The sequence below is a fragment of the Primulina tabacum genome, chromosome 5 (assembly GCF_025594145.1).
Source record: "Primulina tabacum isolate GXHZ01 chromosome 5, ASM2559414v2, whole genome shotgun sequence".
In the NCBI taxonomy this organism is placed as follows: domain Eukaryota; kingdom Viridiplantae; phylum Streptophyta; class Magnoliopsida; order Lamiales; family Gesneriaceae; genus Primulina; species Primulina tabacum.
The window spans coordinates 29,041,774-29,066,125 of NC_134554.1; the positions used below are offsets into that span (position 1 = coordinate 29,041,774).

Sequence of the window (24,352 nt, forward strand, 5' to 3'; positions counted from 1 at the left end):
ATATTTCAGTAAGTTCAATGGGTTTAATCGGTCGGTTATTGCATATGTTTCAGTCGGTTAAAAAAATATTTCAGTTGGTTCTGTGGGTTTTATCAGTCGGTTAATTCATATGTTTCAGTCGATTAATAAAATATTTCAGTTGGTTCTGTGGGTTTGATCAGTCGGTTAATTCATATGTTTCAGTCGATTAATAAAATATTTCAGTTGGTTCAATGGGTTTTATCAGTCGGTTAATGAATATGTTTCGTCGGTTAATAAATTATTTCAGTTGGTGCAACATGCATTTCAGTCAGTCCAACACACCCACAAAATCATTCATGAAAAACATCATTCAACCATACATCACTTCGACAAACCCATTTCAAATCTGTTACATTTGAGAGACTCACATCAACATAAATCCGAGAGACTCACATCATACAAAATCATTGCAACTTTATAAAATCCATTCACCATATCACACAGATGTTGCTAAATATTTTCTATATGAATTCACAATCTGATCATTCAATGAATTTGGAGACTGCTGAGACAACTCCACCTCAAATGTCTTGATCATCCATGCACCGCAATCAGAACTGTAAAATAAATTATTTTAAACTCATAAAAATATTTCGAGTTCAAATTATATAGTAGATCGTGTATTATTTTTTTAAAAAATCCAAAAATTCAAAAACATACCTGCTGGCATTTTGCGAAAAATCTTTGGGCCTTGCTACTGTCCAAATGTCTGGAATATTGACCTTGCAATAATGTAGAAGATGTTGAACTACATCTTCTACCGGCTCAATATAAACATTCATTTCAGCATCTGTGTAGCAACTATGATTGCAATCATACATAGTAATGATTCCATCTTTCACGTTGACTACAACTGCTACCCAATGTATAGGCAAATTTAATGGAATCAATATGAAAGATGCATTTGCCCATGGTACTGAACTCCAACGACGACAATATCCATCAACATAGCGAAATAAATTCTTCCACTTGCTATTTTCAAAATCATCAGGAGCATAACGATATGCGAAGACTATATCTTGAGAAAAATATGGATCCATTATGGCAACATCCTGTTTTACCAAATGTGGGTATGTCTTCTGCAACACAGATAGACCGTACATGCTCTCTTGTATGTGCTGCACATGTTGGAAGCATGTTATATATATAATATTATGATTATAACATAAATAGAACACAAAATCCTACTCACGCTTTGATCGAGCCAGTGTCTCAGATTGAGAAAGTCCGTAAACCACGACTTGTAATATGATCCAAACACACCTGCTTTAAATAGATCATTCAATCTACTTATTTCTTTAGTAATAGTTGGCAATACTTTCTTGATGGAAACACATTGCACCGGTTCAAATGAACCATTGTAAGGACCGGTATAACCAAGTGTTGCCAAAGCAGGTGTCTCGGGTAGCTGTACATATGGAGAGCGACAAAATTGAGATTTCTTACTCTTCCGAGCATCTACATATGTAATGCATGTGTTTTAGATACTATTCCATATCGTCAAATCATAATTCCAAAAAAATAAGAATAAAGTACAACACATATCTTGTGAACTACAAGAGATGGTGTGATTTCCTGTTGTAATGGATTATCGTTAACAAACATAGTTGCTACATCACCAGCACCAGCTAGGCTAGCATGTGCAGCTTCTTTATCACCACATTCAACGATAGAGGTCTTTTGTGGCTCACCTACAACTAAAATAAAGTATTGTATCATAATAAAATAAATGATTATTTCAAATATATAATTTACAAACACTTAACATATATTACTATTCTTTTTATTGGACCGTGCGTAGAAAATAATCCGTTCTCCAAATCGTTGTCATTTGGTGGAGGTTGGCTCATCTACGATTCAACAAATAAATCAAGTTAAATAAAAATATGTAAACGTTTAAATTAAAATTTGAAAATCAAGCGTACGATGATGAGTGGCGTTGTTAAGTGGATCAAACACTTCTTCCTCTCGGCTCATTCCTTCATTCAAGTCTCGATTGAAAGAAGTTACCTCTTTGACCGGGTTATCTATGATTTAACAAATTAAATTGGATTTAAAAGAAAATATACCAAGATGTGTAAGAGGAGATATGAATGGTTCAACAATCGCCTCTTGCCCAAGAGTCACTCCTTGATTTGAAACAGTTATCCCTGGCTCACCTACAATTAAAAAACATATTATTATAATCAGATAAATAATCATCTCTAAGATTTTAAAACTCACAGAGCTTACATTTTTCATGGGTCTTCTTTTTCTTAGATTGGGCAAAGACAGTGGTTGGTTCATCCGAACGTCTTTTGGATGAACTTGAAATGTTCAAAACTTCCATTATACGTTCAAGTTTGTTATCCAAATTTGAAATCATATCTTTCAACTCCACAAAGTTTCTGTCCACGTGCTCTTATAAAGCTTTAACTTGTCCACTAGTATCTGATTGGCCAAGGACATCATTTCGTTCGACTTGATGGGATTGTTTTTCTAGTGCTTTCTTGGCTGGACAAAGTTTAGAAGACCTCTTTGACTTATTTTTGGGACAAAGTTTCCTTTCATGGACTTCTTATTTGGATTAAATGGTCTTTTTAGATTCACAAAGAGTGAGATTCTTAGTTCAGTACACAGATTTTCCCTCCAACAACAATGAATTAATATAGGACAAATGGGAATATGTACAAGAATCTTCAATGAAAATATTTCTAATATAAGAAGCAATAGATTCTTGATCTGTAGGTGACAAAATACTCCTAACAATCTGTAAATTTAACATATTTTAAATTAGTAATACACAAATAGAAAATATATTAATAAAACTAAATTATATGCTAAATACACTAACCTTTTTACCACTATTTGATGCATCTAAAATGTCAATATATCTAGGAGATCCTTTTTTTGACCAGTTGTTAGAAATCCATTAGCACATGCGTGGAAGAGATGTATTGTCTCCTTCTCTTTGTTTCGCAAAACGCTCCCCAATACCACGAACGCATTCGTATTCAAGAATATAAATTCAAAAATTATAAAAACAAATATAATCAACCATATTCGAATCATATGGAAAAATGCAAAAAAAAATTAATTACCTATAGCGGATTGATGAATCCAACCATATCATGGGTTCCACTGTTCGAAAACTGGCCGTTTTCTGTTTTTTTGCTCAACACAACTTCTTTTTTCTTCAAATCAAGCTTCAAATCACAAACAGCTCCTTTGAAAGCTATTGTACCCCAAGGGTACTTATTAAAAACATCAATATCATCAATCAAGCTAAAAATCTCTTTATCAACTTGAGGATTCTTAACTGGAGCTAGAGGCCATAGTACACCACAGACGAAGTACAAACAAGCCATCGTCACTCTCTCTATACTCAACAACTCATCCACACTTTTCAAATCCTTCAACTTCATTTCAACTTCTTTCACAGATACTTTATCACTACCTTGAAAATATCTATTACAAAAGTCTGAAACTTCTACTACTTCATCAGGAAAATTATCAGAACAATCCAACCCTGTTATCAATGCATACTCCATTCTAGAAAACCTAACTGGTTTATCATTTACAACAAACCACATTTCATCATCGTCTGTTGCATACACTTGTCTCATCACCATAAACCATAAAATCTGACTAGATAAATTATAATCCGCATCATACTTAATCAGATTGCCAAATTGTGTGTTTTCAACCATGAAGTCCATGTCATGCTCATTCAAGCAATCTAATATAAATTCACTGACTTTTTGATATTTGGAATGTACACGTAACTTGCAACTAAAATACTTCTCCTCTGATAGTTGAGATTGAAGATTAACCTGAAAAAAAATTAATCAAGTCAACTAGTAGTATCAATAAATTAAATTCTAAATTATGTGAAATTCATTAAATTTATATGAAATTTAAAGAGCAATACAAAAAATAAATATTTTTCAAAAGAAAAATGAACATACCCAAATCTTTTGTGCAACCATCTCTGACATTCTTCGTTCTACCAACAAGAAGTTTCAAAGAGAAGAGATCTTGATCGAAAAAAATAATCAACTTCAAATTTCATATATTACATGAAATCTTTGATATTAAAAGATTGAGACAAAGTCAATCAATAATATCAACAATTCAATCATTTCAATCTACAGACATGCTTATTGGTTAATTCATTAACAAACTGAATATGTTAAAATTCATGAAATTTCTAAAACAATAATGAACATACCTAAATCTTGTGTGCAACCATCTCCGATTTTTTCCTCCTTTAGGAATTTCAGTTGGTTGATGCCTTTAGTTGGATATAGATATGGATAGTATACTTAACCCATCCAAAAACTGAAATAACAAAATTTCATTAAATTTATGAAATTTGTTCCAATAACAAAAGAATTATGCTATACTTAATAACAATATGTAAACTTTTGTTTTAAATCATTATTTAACTAATATGAATTGCTATTGATATTGTATCAAGTTCATTCTCTCTTATAGTATCCATTCTCTCTTATTTCTTCTTTTCTGGAGCTGTCAAGTTCAAATTGGAAAATTTAAGAACTCAAACTCCTCAGCAACCCATCAAACGTGTTATGAAATATTTTTTTCTTACTAACTCAAAACCACTCACTATTAAAAAAATCGCCGCCTAAATAATCGAATCATCGAAAAACAGAAAGAACATCATTCAATTTCAATGCAACAGGCTTTCTTTGCTGCCTCACTTCCTAAAAATTCTCAATCAACACCGAAAAATAAATAGTGTTTGTCTCATAATTATAAAATAATATACAACTAAAGCATATGCCTAATTTATTTAAATATATCTTTTTCTACAATCTTGTAGAATATTCTAACAAATCAAATATTTGTGAGATAAAAAATATTACAACAGAACAAACGAGATATTTATGCAATACAATGCGTACAAGTAGCTTTTTGTGCGGCTGCCTGTGGTTATGATTGCAGCAGAATAAAGAAAATTAACTGAGACAAAGCAACACAGAAAGATAGAGAACATGCAAGATTATAAATTATGGGACCTGGGATTTGGACCTGAAACAATCTGGCAAATGATGCAGCCGCAGTGGTTTGGTGTCATCTGTGGCGGGCCTGAAGAAGGGTTTCTTTACTTCCTCGAAATGGCAGCAGAGGAAGATGAAGGAAGATGAAATGGTCGAGAACGAATGGAAAGAGAAGAGGGGCTGGGGAGGAGATTACCGATTAAGTGATAGAGATTACCGATTAAGTGATATATTAGGTTTTTTATTATTTAAAATAATAATTTAAAGAGGGGCAAGAATGACATTTGTAGTGAGAGGACTATTTAAATGACTTTTTGATGGAGTCTATTTTCCTAAAATTTTTCCCCAAATATTTTGTGCAACCATCTCTGATATTCTTTCTTCTATCAACAACAAGTTTCAAAGAAAAGAGATCTTGGTAAAAAAAAAATTAAAATCAACTTCAAAATTGATGGAGGAAATGAAATATTTGATATAAAAGAAGTTGAACAGTTAGGAAATTCATCTCCTACACAATTCCAATTCATCCATAAACAAATAAAATAAAAAACGGAATAACCATCTATTACCTATCAAGTGTTTCAAAGTTCAAGCTTCTATCTATCACCATTAATTGATGCATTTAGCTTCTAACATTTTTTGAAGCATTATGATGGTGAGGTAGGAAAACATATATGTAAATTTAGCATTGTAAATTCTAAACTATCTAAAGAAGTAGGAAAACAAATCCATAAAACTTGAATTTTCAATTCTCAAACAATTTCAACTTTAACTCACTAGCCCAATAGATGTTTAAAATTATTTTACGCAAACATTCATTTCAAAAATGACAAGCAGAAGCTCAACTATTTTTCTCTTAGTGTTTACCATTCAAATATATGGTTTATGACTGAGGAATTCACACGCAATCGAGAAATCAATCTGTCCAATCCATCGTCTTTTGTGCTTTTGAGAAGAAAGGAGAGTCTAAGAAAAAAACTGAGAAAACTGGCACGTCTGTTGGAGGGAACGTGAGCTGTTGAAGGAAGGGGAAGAGATCTTCTGTTTAAACGTTTAAGTATTTTTTATCACTTATGTAAGGTCCAAAATTAAGACGACGTAATCCAACTGCATGCGAATCTAGGAAATAATGAAAAATAAGTAATAATCGATTTTAATTGCTAATTAATTATGTGACATACTTATTCATATGTTAAATGAGATTTTATTGTCATCATGCATAAAAATTGTATTTTTAGGAATATTCAAAGTGACGATCGAGGAACGGGGACCGAGGGCTGAAAAATGTAAAATGTTTTTATTAAATGATTAATTTTTAATTATTTAAAATATGGTCGATGCTTTTCATATTTTTGAAAATAGGGGGTTTAGAGGTGATTTTATACGCCGGGACGTAAATTTTATCGGTGTTGGTTTTTCAACTAAAATACGAACTTTTTGGCAACCCGGCTAATAAATTCACATATTTGCTAAAAGAAAAACTTTGTTAATATTTTAATTATGTCCTAATTAGACTAATGGGCCTAATCAGATGGCTTAATAGGCCTAATAAGCCTTGAAGGTGATTTAGTAGTATATAATGTATTAATTAAATTGAAAACCCTATTCTCCTAGCATAAACAATCGGACACTTGGTTATTTTCTGAAAATACTCTCCCCAACCCCCTCAACCCTCACGGCACACACACTCCCAATTGGCAAGGAATTTTCGAAAGTTGCAAGCAAAATCAAGCCAAGGTTCGCGTCCCGTTCTTCGTCGTCAACGGATATTCGAGCGTTTATAACGCAAAGGCACGCCATACATCTCCTTTTCTCATCCATCATATCATACTATTGATTGAATTATTGTATGCATGAAGAACATTATATTTTTTCAGAATTTTCGGTCTATGGCATGCATACATGAGAAAACATGATTTTTGAATCCATTAACTTGTGTATTGTTTGGTTAAGGGGCTGCCATGACATAAGGATGGGTCAAGAGTGGTTTACACCTGTTTTAGAGTCACACACACTCACCCTAAACACCACAAAGAATCGGCAGAACAAGAACAAACAACAACTGTGAGTTGCTGTCAAGTGGGGAGGGATCGGGTTTCATGAGGGAGAGGCTGGCAGGGTCTTGGCTTGGGCCAGGGCTCGGCCAGGGGCTGTCATGGGTCAGGGCTCGAGTCCTAGCCAAGCTAGGACTCGAGTTAGGGGCTGGGGAAAGAGTCCTAGCCATGCTAGGACTTTACCCGAGAGGCTACCCCCAAGTTGCGCAGGGTTCGTATGACTTCCAGGAGATTGGGGCTCGGTCTGTGGTTCAAGGGCTGGGCTAAGGGGATGCACTAGAGTCCTAGGAGGGTTCAAGGGTGGTTGGTTCAAGGGCTGGGCTCGTTGGTAAGGGTTGGGATGCAAATTATAGAGTCCTATTGCCATAAGGGTTCTCGACCAGCTTAGGGGGTTAGTGAGGGCTCTCGTTTTTTGTGGTTTGGGCTGGGTTCTTGGTGGTCCAAGGGTCCGGTAGGTCAATTTAGGATGTTGGGCAAGTTTTGGTTGACATGGTTCGGGGGTAACTCGTGAAAATCGAAAGTTGGCTCGGGGTCGAAGTTTAGGTGTCAATTTGAGTTTTTAAATAAAGAAAAATTGGAAAACGGCTCATGGGGGATCGAATCGTGATCCATAAGGGCTAAAATAATATAAAAAGACTAAATTTAGAATTTAGGAATTTTATATTAAAGTTTGGGATTTTTCGGGATTAAAACACCGTCAAAACAATTAATTAAAAATAAATGAAAATGTCTAATATTTAAGCTAAATAAAATTATGAAAAAAATTCATGTAAGCTTAAATAATTATTTGGGATATGTTAGAGTCATGAAATCACGAAAGAAGTCGAAATCGTAAAATGTCGAGTCTAGGGGTAAAACGGTCGTTTTACACCCAGAAATTAGTAAACGTCATGGCATTGCCCTAAATGCTGTTTTTATGATATTATGACTATTCTTGAATGTTTATGAGATGTTCATGATTAATTATGATTTATTTAAATGTCCATGAATTTTTCTGATTTAAGGCTGATATTTAAAAGACATGTTGCATGCTTGGTTTCATAAACAAAATGTTATGTTATGCATGATTTTTATAAAGTGATGAGATAAATGTTAAAGGAAGTGAAGTGATTGTGACTAATTCGTTAATGATGGCGATGTCGTGAGGGTGATGGTCCCAGTGGGAGCCCGACGATCGTGTTTCCATTATTACGAATATGAGGATATGATGTTTGAGGTAATAATGGGAATATCGTGAGGGGAGAAGGCCCCAGAGGGAGCCCATTTATGGGAGAAGGCCCCAGAGGGAAGCCCCGACGATCGTATTTCTTTTCGATGAGGATAGGCCAGTGCCCAGTTGACCGGTGAGAGTGTTGCTGGTGTCCCCCGCCGCCCAGTACTGCGGTTTCATGTAGATGGATCCATTGACTTTTGAGGTTTGAGGAAAGTCACAATTAACGATCTGAATTCAACAAAGGAAAAAGAAAAGGAAAATGAAAAATGTTTATGATCATGAATATGTTTTATGTCATGTCATGTTGAGGAAAAAGGAAAAAGGTTAAGGTTTATGAAATGCATCATGAAAATATTTATGAAAATGTTTATGTTTAAGTTTATGCATCTTCATGAAAACGATATTTTAAGTACAAGTATTTTTCACTGTTATATGTTGACTGTATTACGTATTACTTGTTATCAAGATTATGGTGTGTTGAGTCTTTAGACTCACTAGGTGTGATGGATGCAGGTGAGTTTGATGGAGGTCTTGATGGTTGACCTGACTGGGCAGAAGGTACACACAACCCGAGGACCAGCGCTACATTTTCCGCATTACGTTTTATGATTACTGATTTAAGTTAAAGATTTTTAAGATTATTTATTTATGCATTTGAGAGATTTTTGAGAGGTTTAGTATGGGTTATTCTTTTCAAATTATTGCTTTTTAGGTTTGGTAAACAGTAGACGATTTCAGTTTTATGACCTTTTCACTTGATTTTTAAAATGCTAGTTGGATGATGTTTTATTTTAAAAGGTAAAATATTTTATAAAAATATTTTCATGAGGTTTATGTATATGGCCGAATATTGAGTGTTTAAAAAAAAATTTCTAGTACTTTTAAAGCAATAAAAAGGACAGGACGTTTCAACTTAAATAATGGTTTTAAATTAGTTAAGAAAAGGATAAATTGGGAATTTGACAAATAAGGGCTATTTTTTTAAATGAGATTGTGAGGTCTATTTTTCTAAATTTTTCCTATTTCTGCAGTGGCGTTGTATATTCAACAATTACTACTTTCGCCTAATTTTCTATCATTACAACATATGCGAAAATCTGTCAATAGTGTCGCACATACTTTAGCTCGTAAAGCTCTTTCGACATTCAAATAGTCTAATAACGATTTACCTATTTGGTTGTCTAAAATTGTAATCAAAGACACTGCAGGTTCTTTATGATGAATGTGTTTTTTTTTTAATAATAATAATAAAAAAAACAAAACAAAACAAAACTTCCCCAATATCCCAACATCTTTCCTCCTACGGGTCGGGTTTCATGAGAGTTTGGTCAAATCTAACCCGACCCGTGATCTGACGGGTCCGATCCGGATTAAATCCATGAACTCGTCAAATTTATTTTTTTCAAACACACGATAAAAAAATTTTAAAATTAATTAATCATTAAATTTATTTTTAAATTTATATTAGTAATATTTAGGAAAAAAGTATTATCACATGTTAAAAATTTTATATTTTTATTTAATTGATAATTAATAAAAATGTGTAATTATATGTTTTCATATTAAATATATTTATTTCAATATTAAAATATTATAAAATAAAATTATGAATAAAATATTTATTAATAAATACAAGAAAAATTATAAAGATATTAATAATATATATATATATATGTGTGTGTGTGTGTATGGGTTGGATCCGTGCGCGTCTGGCTAAATTTAGGACTCGTTCCAACCTGCTTGTGCATTTAGACGAATCTAGACCCTCTCGTCGGGGTAGGTTTAATAAAAGATCGGATTTTGACCCGACTCATTGTCATCTTTATTTCCTACTCCAACTATCCTCATATCTTTCATCTCAATGTATTTTTTATATAATTATTTTGTTTTCAAAGTTTCCAGTTTCATGTAAATAAAAGCTAAATTTTAATATTAAATTTTTTACAGTTATATGTTTTAGGTTTTCCTTTATAGTTATGTATTAATTATATATATGAGACCAGGGGCGTAACCATAGTATGGGCTATCAAATTTTTTTATATATAGAAATAGCGTAGTCCAATTATTTTCTTAAGCTCATCAATTACAAAATAAAATGAAAAGAAAAAAAGAGAGAAAAGTAAAAAAAAATAGAAAAAAAAGCTCATCTCTCACAGCTTCAGGAGCGCCTGAAAATTGGAATTCTCATCTCAATAGAGCTTCTCACTCTTTGTGAAGCCTTGAATCCCAGTGATGTCTTCAAATCATTCTTTGAAAGTGCTATTTATTCTTTGATTGATAAATTTTATCTCTATGATTTTTACATGAAACATTTGAAGACTCAATTAGATCATTACAAGTTTGATGTATTTGAGGATCCGAGGTTTAAAGATGTTGATTCTCTTCCTAAATTATGCCGACTACTAGTTGAAACAAAGAAGTCGAGGATCTATTTCATTATTGATAGACTGATTCGTTTGGTCTTCACTCTTCCAGTTTCCACTGCTACAACTGAGCGAGCATTTTCAGGAATGAAACTTCTCAAGACACCGTTTCGCAACAAAACGGAGCAGGAATATTTAAAAAATGCAATGATTTTTATATCGAGAGAGAGATTGCTCATGACATTGATATAGATTACATAATTGATATATTTGATCTTTTGAAAAATTGAAGGTTGCGACTAAAGTAGTTTTTTTTTAAATTACCCTCTTTCGCGTAATTTTTTTTTTATTATGCTTATTCTTTCATATGATTAATGTTTGAACTTTTGGAAAATATTTACCCAAATTTGATGATTATATTGTGAAAATCGCTGGCTACGCCCCTGTATGAGACGCCTATGCAAGACGGCTAATTTTAATAATTTATGAGGTACTTTGAATTTAAAATTATGTTTGAATTCATAATAATATTTCATATGTAATTAAATTATATTTATTAATTAATCACGCCGTATATTTATATTTATTTAAATGATACTTTTCAATTTGTCACTCCAAAACTCATGTTAATGAGTCACTAGACAATTAGAACAAAAAATTCACGTTAATAATATTCATATAATTTTGTATATAATTATAATAAATGAGTTATATAATAAGGACGAAGTCATAAAAATTAAGGGAAATTGATTTTTTCATAACTAATTATAAAAATATATAATAAAAAATAATAATCATTTTTTATTCGCACATATTGTAACAAAAAATATGATTGTTTCAGTAAAATAAAAACAATAATTTCAAAATAAATTACCTGAAATAGGTTAAATGTGATTTTAAACAACCAAGGCATAAACATATTAAAAGTTGAAAAGTGGTAATTAACATTTAAAAAAAAGGATCTAAAAGTTAAAGAACTAGAGAACGAAGAATTGGGATAAATTAATATGGAAGTTATATTTTTACTATTTTATCCATTTTATTATTAGTTTTTATTATTTTGTTAAAAAAAACTTATATTCATGTTATTATGGATACTTTGCTTAAGAATGATGAACCTTTTTAAGAATCTTGCAAAATGTTTATTTTTATTTATTTTTCAGAATCTTGTACCTTTTATAGTATCATGTACTCTGGATCCAAAATTTTGTTCTAATTCGAATAACTAAAAGTGAAAATTAATTTTCACATGTTACCAACAACTTTAACTGATTAAGTTATTTATAACAAATATATCATACATCAATGATCTTTATAAATTTAATAAATCATCATGAATCCTTATATACGGTAACAATTATCATCTTTCTGATGCAGGTTGCATGTCAATAACGAAATTAAGAAAAATATAAATGCTATTTTAAGAAAAATATAAATACAAAATGTTTCACCAAAGATCCAACATATAAATAAGGATGCAGATAAAAAAAAAATGGTTCGTCGGTTGAATTTGTCACCCAATTATGATAGTATAACTTATATAACTTATCAATCTGTCTAAGCCTCTAACTAAGAGGATACAAAATTTATTTTGTGTTTACGAGGTGGAGAAAAGAACACATGGAGATGAGCAGTCAACACAACTCTGATACAGAAATTAAGAGTGGTCAACTTCAAATGCTATAACATAATCACCATATACCTCCATTTGGTCCATGCCAAACCTTGAAGATAGTTAATCCCCATGCTCTCCAGCATATATCGGTGACGGCTGAGACAAGCCACATCTGGTTTATCCAGCTACAGAGAAAATGCAAGAGAAGACTATTTGAAACTCGTGTCACGAATCTATCCTGAAAAGAAATGCACTTGTTTGATGATATCTTCAAATTCTACTCGTGGAAATCCTGATAAGGAGAGGATCCACTCGAAGAATCACTTTCGTAGGGTGTGGTCTCCTTAGGAGACGTGGGAAGTGATTCTTTTGACTGCAACAATAAACCTGACATAGAAACAACAGTCAGCTTGTTTTTCATCAAACAAAAGACAAAAATAGAGTATTGTTGAATTGAGATATTGTATTTAAAAGAATTGAGCTAAACCCCGAATAATTACATGTTTAGACACTACCACTGGATTTTATTTGCCTACAAAACTAAGATATATAACCGATACGATACGACGAAGTCTAAAGAGAGGGAGGTGCACTAACCTTTCTGTCCCCTAGAACGGAACTTCTTAGTGTGCCGTCTAATTAACCTTTTAGCTTTGGTTATAGTTAGCTGTCTGGCAAATGGAGAGAACTCTGCATCACTTTCACTCCAATCCACATGGAGCTCACTCTCTGCTTCACCCCTCATAGTCCGTAAAACAAAAGCCTTGGCCTTGCGACGCTGAGAATTGAAAAGGCCCCTTACAGAGGTAACAAAACCATCGCCTGCCCCATCACCAGTACGTTTTGGCCAGGATATTGGATACTTGTCAGATTTTTCAGCTAAACCTCCATCGCTATCACTGAGATTGAGATCATTTTCTGTAACAGCAACACCAGTGGCTTGCGCTTTATCTTTAAACTTTTTCCCCTGTGAATAACAACAGTACCAGCATGAAATATCACTGAGGTAAAACCTTACATGGCATGCAAATAATTTAAGACAGTCCCTGGGTGATGAAAAACTAAATCATTCATCTTTTCTGCCCAAGCAGCGAATAACCCATGCTTTCAATCAGTTATAGCCAATATATATCATGCTTGTGTTGGCAGCTTTACACATCAGAATGGGGTTGCGTATTTTCCAGTGGATGGAAAAACATTCGCAGTATAATTTACACCATTTCCGACTTTTGTAAGGATCCATACCATGCTTGTACATGGGGTATATGTGTTTGTACGAGAGATAGCAGATAAAGTACACACAATATTACCTGCATGCCCGTGACAGATTTTAGAACTCCCCAAATAATATGCTTCTTAACACGAGAGAACAACCGCCTCCAAGTTCCAGTAAATTCAACACGATGGAATGTGTCCATAAGCAACCTTAAGTCGCTTACCGCGAATCTTGATCCTTCATACGTAACTAGCAGCTCAACCTACTCCATGGTGGCGCTTGAGTAAGATACAAAGAGCCTAATAAAAAGAAAACGAACAAGGGACATCAATCTTACAGAGAACCAACCTGACTAATCTTGATATTGTGAAACTCCCTCAGTTTTCGGGGTCTGGACCTTTTCTCATCTTGCATTTTCGCCACCTTTTTCTCCTCATGAGAGGACCGACCAGGTTTGACTACTTTGATCTCCTTCAATTTATTTTTTATGGGCTCATCATGCTGGTCAAGAATAGCAAGAGGCCCACTTTTTGTTGAAGTGTGCAATTGTAACACCAATTCATTGGCAACAGATTCTGCCACATTTTCTTCCCAAGTTTTATCGAAGGATGACGTTCTTCTTAATTCAGGGGTTGAATCACCAACATTGTTTGCTTTTAGATTCTGAAGCTTTGATACCTATGCAAGGAACACTCAGATAATCTGCACTGTCTTTATGTTGACATTCAAATAAGCCAACACTGTGGACAATTTGCATTTGTTAATTGGAGGGCCAACAGATGGATTCACCTGTCTACAAGTCATTGGCAATAGAATTTTACTGTGTTTTTATGTTTCCCATTTCAACAATTTGCATAATTAAGTGTTACTCCTCATTGGTCGTGACATGGATAGTTGAGGTGTTGGGATTTCAATCTAACTTGCGTAGTTGGACAGTGAAAATTCTCCATCTCTATCACTAGTCACTAGTCTCACTAGTAAACTAAATGGATGAGATAATATGAGCCCATAGCATCTTATTACTATAAATAAGGAGATTCGGAGCTTTGTCAGGATCTGAATTTGATCAAATTCATCTATTATAGGTGTAAGGCTCGAGATTGATTAGTCTTCATTGATGTGATATTCGGAAGATATGAGTATGCATGACATGTAATGAGAAGCACTAAATGAGATTATGAAGTGTTGCATAAAGTCTAGACCGCACCCGCGGTTGATGGACAGAGAGTTGGAGATTAATTACGGAAGTGACACCGCACCCGCGGTGCTAGACAGACCGCACCCGCGGTGTTGTACCAGTAGGGTCAGCGCACCCGCGTTAAAAGACAGAGCGCACCCGCGGTCCAAGCTTCGGGGAAAGTTGATGCATATCAATACATGGAGCGCAACCGCGGTGCAAAAGTGAGCGCACCCGCGGTGCGACGTGCAACATGAAAAATAAGCCACGTTTCCTGGTGTTGCATGTAGTATATATATAAGAATTTCACGCTTCTTCTTATCAAAATTCAGAAAAAGTGGCAAAGCTTTTGAGAGAAAAACCTTACGCCTTTTGTGAGAAATCCGTCCGTCTGTTTTTGAATCCGACTTCAGTACTGTGTTTCTATCGACGCAGGCTACAACTGGACGTAAGTTTCGTTACGTTTAGACATGATTTGAATTTATGATATTGTCAGAATTGAATATGAATCAGATATGATGTTTCTGCTACAGTAGACATGGTATAACTAAAGTCAGATTAAAGAATAGACTGTTTATGAAATTGTTATGAATTTCAGAGTTGATTTAGTTGAGATTCTATATCAGAGTTGTGTTATTATTCAAATTATGAGTTGTACTGGTACTGGTTATGAATTCTGGTATTATATCTGTGATGTTGAGATAGACGGGGTTATCGTGACTGTATTGCTATGCCGTCGAAACATCAGTAGATTGATATTGATCAGATTCAGTAATGATTTCGATTATATCGTGATATTATTGATATGAATTAGATTGTACCTTGTTCAGATATGGATCAGATTATATACCGAATTGAGTATTGATCAGAACAAGTTTTGAACTGAGTTATATACTGATGCTGTATTTATATGATTGTCATTATCAGAGGTGGATATGGACAGATTGGAATACAAGACTTCGTCTTCGTCAGACCGGGAAGACAAAGGTATAATTCATGTGAATTCGGGAGATACGACTCGAATCAGACTTGATTGGAGTTTCCCTAAATCACATACTAGATTTATTATTTATATTTGATTATGATTAAGTCTTGTTTATAGATTTATATTCAAGCATTGAAATAGGAGAGTCATTGGCAGACTTGCTAAACTAGATGTTCGGTGGTATCGACGCGTCGGATCAGATTCAATCCGATTGTAGACATTCGATACAGACAGGACCGAAGTCTAGGAATAAGACGTACAGTTACCCCGATTGGGAGGGTAGGTGACAGACAGTGACGTCTTATTCACACCGGGATCCCTAGAGTTAGAGTTGAGTCGAGTCAAGACATGAATTGAATTGAGTTGCATGCTTATTTTATTTTGATTCCAGAGATTATGGAATCCATTGTTACTGCATGCTTATTTTGATTTAGTTTCATAGACTATGAAACCTATTGTTATGAATTCTATGCATGATAATATGCTTTATGATTTATATTGTGTATATGCATGTATACATGTTTTATACTGGGATTTATTCTCACCGGAGTATCCGGCTGTTGTCTTGTTTTGTATGTGTGCATGACAACAGGTGGGACAGGATCGGGGTCAAGAAGATGATGAGAGAAGATGAGTTAGAGTGGTGATTCCGGACTTATTGTCGACTTGGTTTAATACTTGAAATTTAGTAGTTGAACCTTGGACTAGTTTGAATAATTGTTGTACATTATTGTAATTTTATACTGAGATGTATAATAGATTGATTCCATTACCTTCCGCATTTTAAAGAAAAATTTTTAGACCATGTTTATCTTAATTGATAATTAAATCCCAAGGATGATTAAGAAGATGATTAGCGTCCGGGTCCCCACAACAGGTGGCTGAGAGGCTGTTGAATTCTTCCCTCTTGTTCTACTCTAATAGTACTCATTATTATAGCTCAGGCCTCTGCGATTCTTGCGTATATAATCATGTTCATCTTGTAAATATCATGTAATAATTATGTAAGTTGAAAATATTGAAACAGGCACAAACAAAACATATCCACCATTAAAATTGGGACATTTAAGATACTTGAGTAAAATTGAAAACAGCACCAACAGATTATAAACAAGTTACTAATGCAGCTGACGAAGGCATTATTTGTAGGTTTTCTCCAGCTGACTACTTCGTAAATTTGCTGACAAACCTCGACAAATTCACAGAGACGAATAATTTTCCTGAGTCTAATCTTGAAAATCAGGAAGCTTTGTGATCTTTCCCTCTCTATGTTCTTCAAGGTAAGGCCCTTGATTTTTTTTAGGAGTAAGATTCACGTTATATATTTCATGATCAATTTTTTTTTCAATAAAATTATTTCACTAAATAATAAACATATTCATGATTATTGCAACTTTAAGATACTCACTTGCAGAGCATCATCATGAATGCCAGATTGGATAGTTAAAGATACTGCAGAGAGGGTAGATGTGCTTGATTTGGTAACATCAACATCTTTTGTTAAATGGGTGCTAGATGAAGATGCCTCTTGAACTGTTGACCCTTTTTTTATGCGCCTTGCACCAGCTGTTGTTGAAACCATCCATACTTCCTATACATCACATAGAAATATGGAGATATTAATTTTTCGTTTTTCTTATAAGGTAATTATCTGACTGGAAGCTTCAAAAACATAGTTATACCAACCTGTCGCCTTTGGGAGTCTTGTTCTTCTTCAGGAAAGAAATATTGCCACATCAATTTGTAACATGTCTCAGTCAAATGTATCTTTAAAGGGTAAATATCCACCTATACAGGGAGACAGAATCTTGTTATGCACGAAAAAAGAAAACTATTCTCGACCACATTTCAAACGATGTTTCATTTACCAAGTAGAACTTTAAAAGTCAAAAGTGATTCCACTATTCACATACGTCAAACATAAGCTGCCAAATTTTTAAGAAAGTGTCATACTCTTTCACCATGCAACTGACAGACACTACTACCATCCATTCCACAGATAGGACGGATTCAGCAGTCCACCTTAGTCAATTCCAAGTTTATTCTCTGCTGTAGCATCGATAAGCTACTTCAACTCACTACCATCGTCTGATGTCAGATGCAAACCCTCACAAGTTACCGAAGAAGACTAGTTTTCATTGATGCAGTACTTAGACCAGTTTCACTTGTAGGACACTTCTCTTTAATGAAGAAATACTCCCACGAAAATTTATGTGAATCATTTCTTAAATACTTGGGCTACGAGTTAAAGTTCACTACAGCACAAGTAATACACCAATGACTTTCCAGTAGGGATGGCCTACATAACGGGCCACGGAACTGAGACTAGCAGTTTAGCTGATGTCATGCATGGATGGGGTCCGGTTTTGGCGATATTACACACCAGTAAAATAAGATGATATTTTTCTATATATAAGAATTCATTACTCTGCTGACCTGGAATAATTCAAGAGGTGCGTTTCCATCTTTGGAAGATCCTTGCTTTGCATCCACACGAAGCATCACTTGCCTGCATTCAAGATGACATAAGCAGCATCTCAAACTTTTGATTTATTCAAGAGGAACATCCATCAAACTTTTCGGGCCTTTTGAATGCCTTACTGAATCCAATGAAATTGATAAATATAAAATGCCATGCCATATCACAATCGTGAGCATAAACTGTAAGCACTATTTTAGTTTTCTTTTTTTCTTATACGTACAAGAGTGGGGCGACAATGTCCTTTCAAAAAGAGAGAGTATATATTTCAAGGGATATCGACTAGGAATAAACGGAGAGTCACTGCAGTAGTTCAAACAGGAAGGAACAGTTCTGGTTGTATATTTTATGAAAGAATGCCAATCCAAAAATTTCATCATGTATATTATCACAAACTGCTCCACATCAGAGTTAGCTGATATTTCAACAAGACAGGGATTTAATAAACCCGGAATGACTTTAAGGATACAAAAGAATTTCTTTCATAAAATTAAACCATACGCCAATCATAAAATCATACGTTGGAACAAGGGATGGTATGTGAGAAAGCAACAAGAAAAGTAAACCAGCGAGGAAAATGACCAGTGAAGAGATTCATATAACAGAAATGCATACTTTCCCCATTCAGAAGGAGGATTCCACGCAGACAGAAGCATGTCAGACTTTGCATTGGGAAGACAATTTCTTACAACAAAGTACTTTGTTGTAAACTTAGCAACACCGACGTCCTTGTAATCCCGGTCAAAATCATAGATCTGCAGCAAGAGATTTTTTTCAAATAGGATCTCTGTTACAAGGATAATGAACAGTCACAGTCCTTATAAGATCTAATGTAAGTATTTTATACAACAAAATATTAGGAGTCAGTCAAACACAACTGGTTAGCTACCATGTTTTCATTGCCTATATGGAAAGAGAAAAAAATTGGGAAGATAACATAGAAAAGCCAACTTGGAAGACCATAAATTTAAAGATGTGAAGATCAACAAGTGGTTACCAGAGAACTATTGAATTAGGAATGATCAGTATTTGATAAAAGATTGGGTGGGTTATGGGTACCACCGTACCAGCACTAGAGATATGATTAAGTTGGAGTTTTAAGCTGATTTTAATTTGTTCAAAGTGAGGCACTTGTTAGGTGTAATGGTTTAGGAGCCAACACTTTCAGCTTTAACAGAAACTATAGGTATTGGTAACTACACAACTCAAATTTTTTTAATCACATGACATCCCAAATGTCACATTACATTTACTTTCTTGATCGGGCCAATTGTTGCTCCATTACAATTCTCTTTCTAAATTGCACCAACTTCCACTTCATGGGAATTGAACACATGATATAGTTTCCAGTACCAATTGTAAAAGTCTAATGCTTACCAATTTATCAAAAATAATAACTAGTGGTAAGAGTGGAACTTAAATGTTTTAGTCCATAGAGCAGCAAAGCACCACATTTGACCACTCATAAACAATAACCCACACACATTTTTTAATCTTTCATCATTTGGAGAAAAATAATCATACTCATAAGCAAAGTTAGCATAGACATGTTAATAAAAACAAAAAATAGCAGTGTTCTAAATGGCGGTCGAGGCGGCCGCCTAGGCACCGCGGCCCTTGACCGCGCCGCCTACGCATGAGGCAGTTGTTTAGGCGGCCCAAGCTATACGGCGTTGGGGAGGTGGGTTGAGGCGGCAAGCGGCAGTCAAGATTTTTAAGTGAAGTCAATAAATTTTAAAAACCTAGTCTCAAAGTCAACTAATTTTAAATCTCAAAACCCTAGCACACCTCACTTTGTTTTTTTTCTTTTGGTTTTCACTCTCAAGTCTCAACCATTATATTGTATGAAGATTTGTTATGTTTAGTCTAGTACTTGTTCTAATGATGGATAATGGATTGAAACTTTGAAATTTAAACTTAGTTTTTTGGTATAAGTAATTATATTACTTTGTGAGCATAATAACATTAATATAATGATTAATCTTTATTAATTATCTTGTTAGTTTGCATTTATATATTTATTTGCACATTATCTAGATGATATTATATTGTATGAAGCTTCTTTGTGCTTAAACATTATTTAATTACACGTCTTACATAAAAAATGATGACTATTTGTGATTATATTGCATGATTGCATATGATTATCTATAAAAAATTACTTAAAAAAATTCAACAGCCTGGGCGGCCGAGGCGGCATGCAGTCACCGACCGCCCCGTCACCGTCTCCCGCCATTTACAACCTTGAAAAATTGTGAACAAAATGAATCTGACAAGAGGTTTTCCATAGCCAGGAAAATGCTACATGGGCATGTTGACATTTAGGAAAACAGCACATCATTTTGCCAATGGACACAACCTGTGGGGCTGGAAACATTTAGCAAAATATCTGTCCGATTTCTTGTGAAGGAAAGAAACAGATGTCGATGAAGCACGGTATAGATAGAGGGCAAGTAAATCATGCAGTTCAGAAAGAAAACCAAGCACAGAGGATTCAAATGCCAGGGAAGTTTATAGCTAAGAACAGTAGTAGTCATCGTGAGGACAAGAATTGGAATGAAGCACTTGTTATTACCAAGGGACGGGTTTATACTCTGTGGGAGCTGGTTCGGGATGTTCTTGGTAAAGCAGTCAAGAGGAGGCTTGAAAAATTTCAATTCCAAGCTAATAAGGCAGTGTGGTGGCCGAACAATGATGAAGAAGCTACGTATTACTTGAATTTTAAGAGATGTTTTCTTGAAAGGAAGGTTACTCTGTCTTTTGAGAAATGGAATTCGGAAATTAATAGGAAGGAGATGGACTTTGAATGTTGTAATAATTGGTTCAAGATTTATGGAATCCCTTGGAACTCGTGGACGACAAATACGTTCAAGAGTATTGGGAACCATTGCGGTTGCTTGTTTGTGACACTGCAAGGCTAAAGGATTTATTGGCAGCTAAGAGTAAACTGAGAGGGCCTGAAGGTGGATTCATTAATAGTGTGATGCAAATCCCATTAAAGGCATTCGACTAGTGGTGGATTCCGTTGACATTGCAGCTTATGAGTTTTTCAAACGACGGTCTTATGCACAAGTGGTGATTAATGGGTTGAGGGTGAGGGCTGGATGGGGGAACTCGAATGTTTGTAAAAAAGAAAATGGTGAGCAGAAATGAAGATTGGCACAGATCAAGAGCAGAAGTCACATCAAGATGACAGTGTAGAAGCAAATGGGTACAGTGTGAATGAGATAAACAAGCATGACAGGTCGAAGGAGGAAGATCATCGTTCAGCAAGTAATGTTTTTATGCCGGCATCATTATTAGGAGGGAAACAAATCAAGATTTTTAAAAGGATCATTCCAAAAGGGGCCACCGAATTTGGAAGATTGTCTATTCAATCTATGAATTTGCAAGATTCAGAGGGGGCCGAAGGCAGTAGACTAAAGGAGGGGAAAGGGAAGACAGTGCATAAATTCGAGAAGACCTACTGTCAAAGGAAATACCTAAACAAAAATGACAAGGTTGGATCAATGGATGAATTTTAGAAAAAGAAGATCCAGTGATTCTGGAGAATCAAGTGTTGGGGGATGTAGGCTTGGATAATTTGGAAGACAGAATTCTAAATGATTTAGAAGAAGATTGTGAGGAAGGGTCTGAATGTTATGTGTCAGATAGTCCTAAGCTGTTAAATCAGGTTTTCCAGCACCTAATGAGGAGATCGTGGAAGATATGAAGAGGTTGTTTGCATCAACACCAGCTCTTTCGCATACAAGCAGATACAAGCAGGATACTTCCACAGGAATATGAGACATCTACAGTGGGAGAGGTACTTTCTTGCTTCCAAACCTCAATTCTTAAACATTCATTCCACCTAAATTCTAGTGGGAAAGGTACTTTCTTGCTTCCAAACTTCAATTCTTAAACATTCATCCCACCTAAATTCTATCTTCCCATCATTTTTTTCTGTTCTGGGGTTGTCTAGAGGACTACTAGGTGGGGGAGGGCAGCCACTGGTGGGTGGGTTTGAGCCGGGTAAGGAGGGAGATAAATTCAGAAGGGAGGAGATGGGGAGAATCCCTCAAGTTGAGGTACAGGAGTCGGGAGTGGGTGTTGAATTGGGTGTTGTAGGGAGGATGCTTGGTTCATCCCTCCTTTGGCTCGAGTTCTACAATAATTGGAGATCAATATATTATCCACACAGCATAAATCTTTTATTATCCATCCCATAAGCCAAGCAGTGCTTAAGAATATTAGTTGAATATTGATGTCAGCAGATTGTAATTTATTGATTGCTTTGCAGAAATATGGCAGATAGCAGGACTCCACAAATTATAAGCCATGAAGAAACCAAAAATATATACAGAAGATGGTTAATATAAAACAAATGCGCATTTCTGCTGGTATTCACATAAGCTGACCATTAAGAATAATTTCAATTCCAGCTCTTTAATTGAAGATGAACACAAAAAACACTATAACCGACATTCAAGCAAGCACCACGCAATATCTTTATACTAACATAGACTCACCATATCATTTAACTCTGCTTCCGCAAAAGATTTTCCATCAACAAGCATGCCCCAAACTACTTTATTAATTTGCAAAGAAATTCGCATAGCATAAGATGGGCTTTTATTTCTCTCCTTTTCCATTAATCGTAACTGTGCAGCTTTCTGCAAAGCTATTCTTAGGGAAGCTGATGCAGCCTTCCTAGCCTTTTGCGCATTCAAGAGCTCTTTTCTCAGTCTTTGCACCTGAGAATGACCCCGATTAAGTAATAAATTCCATCACATTGAAGCAGGCATATGCAGGTACGCAGAAAAGCAAAGAGCAAGTAGGTGCCTATATTTTTTTTAAAATTAAAATTTCAAGTCAAAAAAGTATTAACACAATTTTCAGGACTAAAATTTTTGACTTTGAATACTTAGATTCTCATATTCATAATATTTCCAAGAAAGATTGCCCTTTGTTTATAATCAGCAAAATCAAACATCAACTGTATCCTTGCAATATTTGTAGATCACAGTTTCAATGCAAGTGAAAACTCATGAAGCACACAACGCAGAAACAAAGTATGCTGTAACAAAGCATATGCTAGCACACCAAAAAGGACACTATCCCAACAAAAATTAGAAAGAGAACTATCGCAAATATAAAAGCACTTTGACGTGTTAAAAGTCTTACTAATGTGGATCTTCCACCAGTTATCATACATCGATCCATTTCAATTTCGGGGTATGGATCCCCAGAATTGTCAACCCGAAGAGACAATTTCCGTATATCGTCAATAATCAACTTCTGGATTCTCTCTTTCTGTTCAAGATTTACTTTTGCTAGTTCTACCTCTTCAACACCATCAGGAACCACTTCATCTGCCTCCTCTTCAACATCTTCGTCGTCATCAACAGGATATGACAGATTGCTTTTTCGAGGCCTGAATAATTAACCTCGTCACTTGAAGTCCATGAACAAGAAATCAACCACAAATTGCTACAAACCTAAATACTGTAAATCTAAGTGCACTGTTAATACTACATAGACTACAAAATTTCTGCTTAGTATGAAATTATACCTAAAAGTACAAAACTTAGTACTATTCGAAGAGGTTATTTCCAAGTTTAAATTCAGAACACAATGTACCATAGACAGCTTAATAGACATCAAGACTTCACTTATCAACCTCAATTTGAATCATCAACTCATAATTCTACATTAATGATTAATTTCAAGTTTCAACCCACGCATGCACACAAACACACAACTTTCAAAATAGGTCGATGAAAAAAAATTCAAAATAGGTAATCCAATAATATCAGTCATATAAAAAGAACCCTATCCAGCAAGTTACTATATGTGACAGATAACCACCTCATTCAAATCTAGAACGGGTTAAATAAATATTTTATACATATTTGATGGAATCAATTAGAATTACAAGCAAAAGTTCTCAAGTGATAGAAGTATCTAAATGCACATAAAAAGAAAATTTTGGGCACCCATATCATTTCTTGCCTCAAACTTTAAAAGTTTCATGATTCGACCATATATCATATGAGCAGTCTCCATAATATAAGATCTTGAGGAGCAAAATTTGTACTCTCTGTACTTTTAACTAGTGCCAAAACATATGCCCATACATAATAATTGCATCAAATTTGGCATTGACATAATTGAAATGACAAAACCCCATGTAAAGGCATTCACATGTACTACATTGCCAGAATATCATGTAAAAAAATCAAATAGT

At 34.7% G+C, this 24,352-nt stretch overlaps 3 protein-coding genes and 1 long non-coding RNA gene across 4 annotated transcripts in view; all 4 read right to left on the reverse strand.

Annotated features, from left to right (window-relative positions):
• Positions 1 to 438: 438 nt before the first annotated feature.
• Positions 439 to 1,501, reverse strand: LOC142544960 (uncharacterized). Its single transcript, XM_075651960.1, has 4 exons — positions 1,390 to 1,501; positions 1,214 to 1,284; positions 682 to 1,139; positions 439 to 578 (listed from the first exon to the last, which is right to left on the reverse strand). Exons 3-4 carry the CDS (start codon positions 1,122 to 1,124, stop codon positions 458 to 460), a joined length of 564 nt encoding a protein of 187 aa, XP_075508075.1. The 5' UTR covers positions 1,125 to 1,139; positions 1,214 to 1,284; positions 1,390 to 1,501; the 3' UTR covers positions 439 to 457.
• A 96-nt stretch (positions 1,502 to 1,597) lies between these two features.
• Positions 1,598 to 3,039, reverse strand: LOC142544962 (uncharacterized). The gene is made up of 4 exons (XR_012820166.1): positions 2,855 to 3,039; positions 2,091 to 2,180; positions 1,947 to 2,048; positions 1,598 to 1,718 (listed from the first exon to the last, which is right to left on the reverse strand). It is a non-coding gene; the product is annotated as an uncharacterized LOC142544962 (long non-coding RNA).
• Positions 3,040 to 3,101: 62 nt separating this feature from the next.
• Positions 3,102 to 4,345, reverse strand: LOC142544321 (uncharacterized). The gene is made up of 3 exons (XM_075651380.1): positions 4,232 to 4,345; positions 3,969 to 4,037; positions 3,102 to 3,833 (listed from the first exon to the last, which is right to left on the reverse strand). The coding sequence occupies exons 2-3, from the start codon at positions 3,996 to 3,998 to the stop codon at positions 3,102 to 3,104; spliced, it is 762 nt and encodes a 253-aa protein (XP_075507495.1). The 5' UTR covers positions 3,999 to 4,037; positions 4,232 to 4,345.
• A 7,795-nt stretch (positions 4,346 to 12,140) lies between these two features.
• Positions 12,141 to 24,352, reverse strand: part of LOC142547397 (protein SABRE-like) — a 29,761-nt gene continuing 17,549 nt past the window's right edge. Inside the window, exons 14-23 of the mRNA XM_075655678.1 lie at positions 23,290 to 23,539; positions 22,635 to 22,859; positions 18,742 to 18,881; positions 18,084 to 18,156; positions 17,334 to 17,435; positions 17,056 to 17,238; positions 13,834 to 14,163; positions 13,580 to 13,747; positions 12,867 to 13,236; positions 12,141 to 12,656 (exon numbers count right to left, since the gene is read on the reverse strand). Coding sequence (XP_075511793.1) covers positions 12,547 to 12,656; positions 12,867 to 13,236; positions 13,580 to 13,747; positions 13,834 to 14,163; positions 17,056 to 17,238; positions 17,334 to 17,435; positions 18,084 to 18,156; positions 18,742 to 18,881; positions 22,635 to 22,859; positions 23,290 to 23,539 — 1,951 coding nt within the window. The 3' untranslated portion in view covers positions 12,141 to 12,546. The remainder of the gene's footprint in view (positions 12,657 to 12,866; positions 13,237 to 13,579; positions 13,748 to 13,833; positions 14,164 to 17,055; positions 17,239 to 17,333; positions 17,436 to 18,083; positions 18,157 to 18,741; positions 18,882 to 22,634; positions 22,860 to 23,289; positions 23,540 to 24,352) is intronic.

What these genes read in the sequence shown, in the direction of transcription:
- LOC142544960 (XM_075651960.1), bottom strand. Translation starts at nt 1,124, where the DNA reads ATGTACGGTCTATCTGTGTTGCAGAAGACATACCCACATTTGGTAAAA. An exon ending in TTTTCGCAAAATGCCAGCAG is followed by an intron (nt 579 to 681) that starts GTATGTTTTTGA and finishes TTTATTTTACAG; the next exon opens with TTCTGATTGCGGTGCATGGA.
- LOC142544321 (XM_075651380.1), bottom strand. Translation starts at nt 3,998, where the DNA reads ATGTCAGAGATGGTTGCACAAAAGATTTGG. An exon ending in TGGTTGCACAAAAGATTTGG is followed by an intron (nt 3,834 to 3,968) that starts GTATGTTCATTT and finishes ATTTTTTTTCAG; the next exon opens with GTTAATCTTCAATCTCAACT.